At 49.1% G+C, this 9861-nt stretch overlaps 1 protein-coding gene across 1 annotated transcript in view; it reads right to left on the bottom strand.

Annotated features, from left to right (window-relative positions):
* Nucleotides 1-687: 687 nt before the first annotated feature.
* Nucleotides 688-9861, bottom strand: part of LOC127008541 (G-protein coupled receptor dmsr-1-like) — a 154616-nt gene continuing 145442 nt past the window's right edge. The window contains exon 6 of the mRNA XM_050880714.1: nt 688-2548. Coding sequence (XP_050736671.1) covers nt 2362-2548 — 187 coding nt within the window. The 3' untranslated portion in view covers nt 688-2361. The remainder of the gene's footprint in view (nt 2549-9861) is intronic.

Below are 9861 nucleotides of genomic sequence, written 5' to 3'. Positions count from 1 at the left end.
AAATTTCACATCTCTCTCACTAAATCAGCTTCCTCGAGGTTGGGCGTTCTATATCGTCTCCGCCAGTTCTTCTCCCCCACACAGTTGCTATCCATATACAGGGGCTCCACTCACACAGCTCTTCTGGACAGAGTGGAATCTAGGGCTCTTCGTCTCATCAGCTCTCCTCCTCTTACTGATAGTCTTCTACCTCTTAAATTCCGTCGCGATGTTGCCTCTCTTTCTATCTTCTATCGATATTTTCACGCTGACTGCTCTTCTGAACTTGATAACTGCATGCTTTCCCCCTCCTGGGGCCTCGCCTCACACGACTTTCTGATCAAGCTCATCCCTATACTGTCCAAACCCCTAATGCAAGAGTTAACCAGCATCTTCACTCTTTCATCCCTCACGCTGGTAAACTCTGGAACGATCTTTAATCATCTGTATTTCCTCCTGCCTACGCCTTGAACTCTTTCAAGAGGAGGGTATCAGGACACCTCTCCTCCCGAAATTGATTTATCTTTTTGGCCACTCCTCTCTACTCTATTCAGGAGCAGTAAGTAGCGGGCCTTTTTTTTCATTATTTTTTTTTTACGCCCTTGAACTGTCTCCTCTGCTGTAAAAAAAAAAAAAGAAATACATACATACATGCATACATATTACTCAGGATCGCTTTGCTTGCTGTAGGGTAATGATGCCTGGGTCAGTATTTACAACGTTTTATTACGCAAGTGTACAGTCTTATAACGCGAGTGTAGAATGTTTGCTAACGCGAGTGTAGCTTCGTTTTGTTACGCAGAGTCGAATCGTGTGTGAAGCAGCGCGTCGGGGCTGCCGGCGCCACGCAACAACAAGGGCGGCGGCGGGGACCCGGGGGACGGCGGGGGTCAGCTGGGGCGCGGGGGTGAGATGCACCGGTAGGGTAGCGCCTCAGGGTGACCCCTAGCCTCACCTGGGTGACCTTGGGGGCTCAGGACAAAGTCAGGTGAGGGGGCTCCTGTGGGGAGGGCGGCCCCCGGGCCCGTGACTGCCGCTCGCCGCCACACTTAGCGTCTAACAGAACACCGAGGACCAGTAGTGGTTGTGCTCAGAAGCAACGAGGGGCTTAACATGATACAGACACAGTATATATTCCATTCCCATATAAAAGTAAGTGTTATAATGGTGCTAATGACTAGTTAATCCTAAGTCTATGCCCCACGCCACATACTGTTGCTGCTACAGGCTCCCGTGATTACCGCGGCGGGGCTCAGCCTTCATGTGGCCCCATTTCACTTTCAGGGGATAGCTTGCGCCCCGCGTTTGATAGTGAGGGGGGAGGGATGAGGGTCTCGAGTGATGGTCATGGTGACGGTGACGTGTGAACTGCCGGAGGACGTTTGGCTCCCATAATGAAGCTTTGTCCCGCATGCGCCTGGAGGAGTAGAGGGGATGGGAAGGTGAGGAGGAGGAGGAGGAGAAGGATGTGGTAGGGGAGACGTAAAGAGGCAAGAGTATCAGAAGGCCTGTCGACACCCATTGGGAGGTACCGATGAGGAGTGTTTGGTGTGAGGCTGAGCAGGAAAACCTCAGACGTCACACACCCCTCAGCAAGGCGTGTGATGGGGGAAGGGGGGGAGGTTACCCATAGTGCACAGCCTTTCCTCAACGTCCTCAGCGCTTCCCTCTGAGGCTGGTGGGGGCGTGAGGTGTCTGTCATGCTAAGCTGTTAGTGATGCTGGCGTTGGCCTCTCGGGGCGTCTTGCCCTAGTGGGGCAGGCAGGCGGGTAGACAGTTAGGCAAGGAGAAGACAGGCAGGTAGCCGGATATGTACATAGGTAGGCTGGTAGATAGGTTGAGAGGTAGGTGGGTAAGCAGTTAAACTAGTAGATAGGTCAGCAGGAAGGCTGGTAGATAGGTAAGCAGGTAGGTGGGTAAACAGGTTGGCAGGTAGATAGGTAAGCAGGTAGGTTGTTAGGTAAGTGAGCAGGTAGGTTTGTAGATAGGTTAGCAGGAAGGTGGGCAAGCGTGTAGGCTGGTGTGTAGGTGGACGAGCACAATGCCGTCCAATGGGATAAACTTTGTCGTTGGGGGGTCGCAGTGGGTGTCGTTATTCCTCACACACACGAGGCGGCCTTCACTGTTCTTGAGGGGGAGCCACCAGCGCCGGAGGGAGTGTCAGCATTTCCTTATGTTGGCGACGGGGCGGGGCGGGGTGGGGCGAGGCGGCTCAGTTAAGGGTTGGAGCCGCTGTGGGTGCCTTGAAAACGAACGAAGAGGCCTCCACTATTCTTGAGGGAGTGGCAGGGGAGGAGTGCCAATGTCTCCTTTAGATAGGTACTTGAAAGTGTGTGTGTGTGTGTGTGTGTGTGTGTGGGGGGGGGGGGGATCGGCGAGAGCTTAGAGCTGCGTCGAGACCGTCTCCCCTTGGATTCGCGGCGAGAGGTTGATGGGCGGCGGCGGGTAGAGGAGGCAGCGGAAGGTGACCCTGAACTGGTGTGACATGATGTAGTAGAGCAGGAAGTTGACGGCGCTGTTGATAAGGGCGAGCAGGTCCATCACCTCCCCCCAGTGTAGGTAACATTGCCTGGTGGAGAAAGGGAGAAGGAAGGCCGTTACAGGCATGAAATCCAACCTAACCTGATTTGGCCGAAGTTATACCCTCTTTCCTCCCGCCCGGCCTCTTCCATTACTATAGGGAGCCTTGTTTATGCCAGATAGAAAGAGAAATTGAAAGTCTTGAAACCCAGTCTAACCTAAAGCATCTTAACTCTCTCTCTCTCTCTCTCTCTCTCTCTCTCTCTCTCTCTCTCTCTCTCTCTCTCTCTCTCTCTCCCGTAATATCTCTCGGGGACAGAGGGATGGAATTGGACGTGGTCAGCAGATCCAATTTGCAACCAGAAACAGCGGGGAATAGGGTGGGACGGACGGGCGGGTAACGGAAGGGTCTGGACAGAAGAGATTGGGCTTATGGAAGGGTATAGTGGTAGGTGTGTGGTCTGGATGGGGCTGAGAGGGGAGACGAGGCATTGGATTGGGTGTTAACTTTTACCTCCCCAACCCTTTCTTTTTTTCTCTTCACATTGTCCTCCTCCTCCTCCTCCTCCTCTTCTTTCCTTTTTCTTTTAAATTTTTTCGTCCTTTATCTTCTTGTTCTTGTTTTTGTTCTTCCCATTCTTGTTCTTTTTAATGTTCTTGTTCTTTTGTCTTTCACCTCCTCGTCCTCCTCCTCCTCCTCGTCCTTCTCCTCTTCCTCCTCCTCCTCCTAATCAACACACTTTCCCCTCTAGAAACACAATCATCCAACACTTCTCGTCTCTCGGCTTCTCTGAATCAACTACAGCAGGGCTACTCAACCATTATGAGCAAAAAAGTTAGAGACAACAAATGTATGTGATCCGATTAAATTTAATTAAGGGATGGACCTCAGCCCAGCTCAGGAAAAATAAATTTTATTTTAAAATCCTAGCGATGGGTTCTTCTGTTCTTGCAAGACTGATTGTAGGGCCTACAGTCAGGCCTACAGAAAGGCAAGCAAAATAATCACTCCAGGACCATGTAAACCAGTATATTTTTTTTCTGCTGGGCTTTGCTGGAACTTAGGTAATACTCTCGGACGATAATTCGGGTCGCCGCCGCGGTTGAGTAGCCCTGAACTACAGTATATTCTCTGCGGGTTGTAGAGTGAGGGGAGAACTTGGAGAAACTGTTGTTATCCTCCCTTCGCCTCTTTCGTTTCAGCTTTCACTGTTTACTTTATTTCATCTTTACCACCCGCTCCCCTCACCTTTTTCTTTTTTCCCCCCGCGTCTAGTAAATTATGTTATCACCTTCATGCTCTTCATCCTTCCCTCTCGTACCTAATCCTTCTTCACCACTAATAACCCTCCCCCACTCTTTTCATACTTCCCCCTTTCTCTCATCCTCTCCCTCTCATTCCGTTCATTCGTCACCTGTCACCCCATCCACTGACTTCCTTTACTTATTCTTTTCACTCCCTCATTTATCTTTTATACCCTTTTCGCCTCTTTCATTCTCTTCAACTAATACACTATATACATCTCTACCTTGGTGTGGGAGGAGGACGGGTGGAGAGGGTGAGGGTGGTGGGGTGGACTGGTGGATAGGGAGAGGGTGGACTGGTGGATAGGGAGAGGGTGGTGGGGTGGACTGGTGGATCGGGAGAGGGTGGCGGGGTGGACTGGTGGATAGGAGAGGTGGTGGGGTGGACTGGTGGATAGGGAGAGGGTGGGGTGGACTGATGGATAGGGGAGGGTGGTGGGGTGGACTGGTGGGTAGGGAGAGGGTGATGGGGTGGACTGGTGGATAGGGAGAGGGTGGTGGGGTGGACTGGTGGATAGGGAGAGGGTGGCGGGGTGGACTGGTGGATAGGGAGAGGGTGGCGGGGTGGACTGGTGGATAGGGGAGGGTGGTGGGGTGGACTGGTGGATAGGGAGAGGGTGGTGGGGTGGACTGGTGGATAGGGGAGGGGGGTGGGTGGACTGATGGATAGGGGAGGGTGGGGTGGACTGGTGGATAGGGAGAGGTGGTGGGGTGGACTGATGGATAGGGGAGGTGGTGGGGTGGACTGGTGGATCGGGAGAGGGTGGCGGGGTGGACTGATGGATAGGGAGGTGTGGGGTGGACTGGTGGAGGGGAGAGGTGGTGGGGTGGACTGGTGGATAGGGAGAGGTGGTGGGGGGCTGGTGGATGGGGAGAGGGTGGGTTGGACTGGTGGATTGGGTTAGGGTGGGGGGGTGGACTGGTGGATAGGGAGAGGGTGGTGGGGTGGACTGGTGGATAGGGGAGGGTGGTGGGGTGGACTGGTGGATAGGGAGGGGTGGTGGGGTGGACTGGTGGATAGGGAGGTGGCGGGGTGGACTGGTGGATAGGGGAGGGTGGTGGGGTGGACTGGTGGATAGGAGGGTGGTGGGGTGGACTGGTGGATAAGGAGAGGGTGGTGGGGTGGACTGGTGGATAGGGGAGGGTGGTGGGTGGACTGGTGGATAGGGGAGGGTGGTGGGGTGGACTGGTGGATAGGGGAGGGTGGTGGGGTGGACTGGTGGATAGGGGAGGGTGGTTGGGTGGACTGGTGGATAAGGAGAGGGTGGTGGGGTGGACTGGTGGATAGGGGAGGGTGGTTGGGGGCTGGTGGATGGGGAGAGGTGGTGGGGTGGACTGGTGGATAGGGAGGTGGGGTGGACTGGTGGATAGGGGAGGTGGGGTGGACTGGTGGATAGGGGAGGGTGGTGGGGTGGACTGGTGGATAGGGGAGGGTGGTGGGGTGGACTGGTGGATAGGGGAGGGTGGTGGGGTGGACTGGTGGATAGGGGAGGGTGGTGGGGTGGACTGGTGGATAGGGGAAGGTGGTGGGGTGGACTGGTGGATAGGGGAGGGTGGTGGGGTGGACTGGTGGATAGGGGAAGGTGGTGGGGTGGACTGGTGGATAGGGAAGGGTGGTGGGGTGGACTGGTGGATAGGGAGAGGGTGGTGGGGTGGACTGGTGGATAGGGGAGGGTGGTGGGGTGGACTGGTGGATAGGGGAGGGTGGTTGGGTGGGCTGGTGGATGGGGAGAGGGTGGTGGGTGGACTGGTGGATAGGGGAGGGTGGTGGGGTGGACTGGTGGATAGGGGAGGGTGGTGGGGTGGACTGGTGGATAAGGAGAGGTCGATGCAGTGACTATATGTTTTTTTATGTTATTATATTTTCGTGGTTTACTTATTTACTTTATTTCATTGTTACAGTATCTTGTTTGTTTATTATTTGTGGTTCCAGTTCTCGACTCGTAATGTGAAGGTTTCAAATTGGCGCGTAGTAGTGTGGTAGTAACATAAATAGTAGTAGTAGTAGTAGTAGTAGTAGTAGTAGAGGCAGTAGTAGTAGAAGTGTCATTTGTGGTGTGTTGGGTACCTCTCGCAAGTCTACCCTCATTAGGTGAAAGCTTTGGTCCGAACAGCGATTTTTTTCACTAACTTACGGAAAGCTAACTTTTGGAACTCTAGGCGGGGCTGACTCGGAAGTTTTTTTTTGATTGGTGGTACGCGTGATGGAGGAGGATGAGGATGAAGAGGAGGAGGAGGAGGAGGAGGAGGAGGAGGAGGAGGAGGAGGAGGAGCGTAAGTAGCTGAAAGTTTGGAAAGAGAAGTTAATTTAGAAATAGATGATGACGATGATGACTGGGGAGAAGAAAAAAAAGATAATGAAGAAAAAAAATGTTAATAAGGTGCAGGAAGAGGAGGAGGAAGAGGGAGAGGAGGAATAGCGAAGAAGTGGAAAAGTACGTAAATGAAAGTATGCAAATAGGAGGCTTTATTTTAGAAATGTAGCAAATAAAAACAATGACGACGAGGAAGAAGAAAAAGAAGAAGAAGAAGAAGAAGAAACTAAAAAGAAGAACTTCAAGTAGAAATTATGAGGTTGACGATGAAAATTAATGGGAGTTGGAGGAGAGGGAAGAGGAAGACCAAGAAATAATAATGACAATAAGACACAAATGACAATGGAGATAAAAGAGGAAGGAAGAAAGAAAGAAAATGAAGAGGAAGAGCAGGAAAAGAAAGGAGACGAAGCCAGAAAGGAAACGCTCAGGAAGATCATGGAAGCAGCGGAAACTGTTTATGATCTCGCAGTCTTCTTTGCTACCCTTTAATCTGCATATTTATTCATCTGTCTCCTCCCCTTGCCCCCCCCCCCCACCATGCCTCGTGACGGTCCTCTGCAGCTCTTTCTTACGCTGCACGCTTTCCTTTGTTTCTTTAATGTCTCCCCTCCACGCCCGTTCTCTCTATCCTCCTCTCCTCTGCTTCCCATTCTTCCAGTTCCCTCTCCTCTCTTCCTTGCTTTAATTAATCCCCATTCAAACCTTTACCCATTGCAATGCCTCTCTCTCTCTCTCTCTCTCTCTCTCTCTCTCTCTCTCTCTCGATTTATTTCCTCCCTGCATTCTTTTGAGTTATATCAGCATCTGCGTTTGTTTGCTTGTGTGTGTGTGTGTGTGTGTGTGTGTGTGTGTGTGTGTGTGTGTGTGTGTGTGTGTGTGAAAGGGAAGGGGGAAGTCGACGCGCGAGTTACTTTTGTGAATTCACTTTATTAGAGTTGTGTTTATTCGTTCCCGTTTTAATTTCGTTTTAATGTGCACTTGTTTCCGTGTGGAGGTATTTACTACTACTACTACTACTACTACTACTACTACTACTACTACTACTACTACTACTACTGCTACCACCACCACTACTACTACTACTACTACTACTACTACTACTGCTGCTACTACTATTAGTGTTGCTGCGTCTCCCACTACTACTAATGTCAACCCTATTACTACCACGACAACCACCACTACAATAACATCAACAACAACAAAGACAACAACAATAACAACAGTTACTACTACTACTACTACTACTACTACTACTACTACTACTACTACTACTACTGCCTCTTCTTTTTTTCTTTTTCTACTTGTTTTATTTCCCTTCAATTTTTCCTTTATTTCTTCCTTCATTTGTATTTTCATTTCTCACTTTTCTTTCTTTCTTCATTTGTATTTTCTGCATTCTTTACACATTTGTTTATATAGTATTTACCTGTTAAGTTTTCAACCCCCGAGAATTGCGTAACGGGGGTGTATCCATGAAATCTAGTTTGCTCGTGTGTGTGTGTGTACCTGGAGCATTTACCTGGCTTTTTATAACGAGACAGGTGAGTGGCTGGTCGTGGTAACCTCCCGGACGCAGGCAATTAGTACCGATCAACAGGCTGTATATTGTCAGGTCGATATAGAGTTATGTAATACAAAGTCAAACTGAAATGAGGTCGACCTGTCTATTTTCTCTATTGTTTGGGCACGTTTCATCCCGGCAGCCAATCATATCTGTTGTTAAAGTTGCAGATAAATGTACTAATATATAGTTTGATATGGTGTATTGGGTAACATAGGAGAGCTCTGAGGATTGAAACCTGTGTACTGTTGGATGAAAGGAGTTGTAATCAGTTAGTGAACCAGATATGGAGAACTTAGTAACGCTACGCTTCCTACTTCCCTTCCTCCTCCTTCACGTTAGTCAAGGGAGGGGGCAAAGGAGGAGAAGGAAAAGGAAGAGGAGGAGGAGGAAGAGGAGGAGGAGGAGGAGGAGGAGGTAAAGAAGAAAAAAAGTCATTGGAGGAAGAGGAGGAGGAGGAGAGGAAAGGGGGAGAGGGAGGAGGAGATGGAGAAGACGACGAGGAAGAAAAAGAAGACTCCCATCTATTTCCCCTCCAGTGTTTGTGTCTGCACCGTTGTGGTGTCATCTGCCATCCACGTATCCTAAGGCATCCCATCCTGATCTTCGCATGCGCGGAACCAGATGTTTACAAACACAGTGTTGATATTGTAGTTTGTCCAGGCAAGATGGCGGCAAGACATACAAGGGGTGTAGGTTAATCTCTTATTATCACATTTACCGACATACAAGGGGTGTAGGGTATCTCTTTTATCACATTTACCGACATACAAGGGGTGTAGGTTATCTCTTTTATCACATTTACTGACATACAAGGGGTGCAGGTTATCTCTTTTATCACATTTACCGACATACAAGGGGTGTAGGTTATCTCTTTTATCACATTTACCGACATACAAGGGGTGTAGGTTATCTCTTTTATCACATTTACTGACATACAAGGGGTGCAGGTTATCTCTTTTATCACATTTACCGACATACAAGGGGTGCAGGTTATCTCTTTTATCACATTTACTGACATACAAGGGGTGCAGGTTATCTCTTTTATCACATTTACTGACATACAAGGGGTGCAGGTTATCTCTTTTATCACATTTACTGACATACAAGGGGTGTAGGTTATCTCTTTTATCACATTTACTGACATACAAGGGGTGCAGGCTATCTCTTTTATCACATTTACCGACATACAAGGGGTGCAGGTTATCTCTTTTATCACATTTACCGACGAACAAGGGGTGCAGGTTATCTCTTTTATCACATTTACTGACATACAAGGGATACAGGTTATCTCTTTTATCACATTTACTGACATACAAGGGGTGCAGGTTATCTCTTTTATCACATTTACCGACGAACAAGGGGTGCAGGTTATCTCTTTTATCACATTTACTGAAATACAAGGGGTGTAGGTTATCTCTTTTATCACATATACCGACATACAAGCGGTACAGGCTATATCTCTTTTATCACATTTACTGACATACAAGGAGTGCAGGAAGAAACTTTCATATTTCAAGCAATTTTCAAATTCAAAACATACGTCATCATTTACTTAAAAGGAAAAAAAAAACTTAGGTGGGACGGATCACAATAGGCAGTCGACAAAAGACACGGTACCGTGCCGAAATTCATCCACCCTCTGTAAACAAAGCCCGCGTATGCACAATCAGGATGGGATGTCTTAAGATACGTGGATGGCAGATGACACCACACCGTATTTTCTTTCCCCCTCCGCCTGTGGCTCATCAGTCTGTCGTGTTGCTGGGATGCTTTTTGAGACCTCCCATACCTGCCCGTGACTCCATTAGTAGTTAGAAGAGGTAAAGACTTCAGTTAGTAAGTCGAAGGCTACACATGAGTTCCGGCTGATTTATCGTTTTCTCCAACTTTATTCCTATTACTTTTCTTCCTATAATTCCTTCTCTTACGCTTCTTTCTCCTCCTTCTCCCATCTCATCCTTGTTGTTCTTGTTCCTTTTGTTGTTGTTGTTGTTGTTGTTGTTGTTGTTGTTGTTGTCTTGCTCTTGTTCTTTTTCTTTTTTCTTCTGTTTATCCTCCTCCTCCTTCTTCTCCTCCTCCTCCATCTTCTCATCCTCCTCATCCTCATCCTCCGTCTTTTCCTCCTACAATACCCTTTCTTTCTTGTATACCTCCTCCTCCTCCTCCTTCTCCGCC

This window comes from Eriocheir sinensis, chromosome 4 (genome assembly GCF_024679095.1).
Source record: "Eriocheir sinensis breed Jianghai 21 chromosome 4, ASM2467909v1, whole genome shotgun sequence".
Taxonomy (NCBI): domain Eukaryota; kingdom Metazoa; phylum Arthropoda; class Malacostraca; order Decapoda; family Varunidae; genus Eriocheir; species Eriocheir sinensis.
This window is presented reverse-complemented; position numbering and strand designations above follow the sequence as displayed.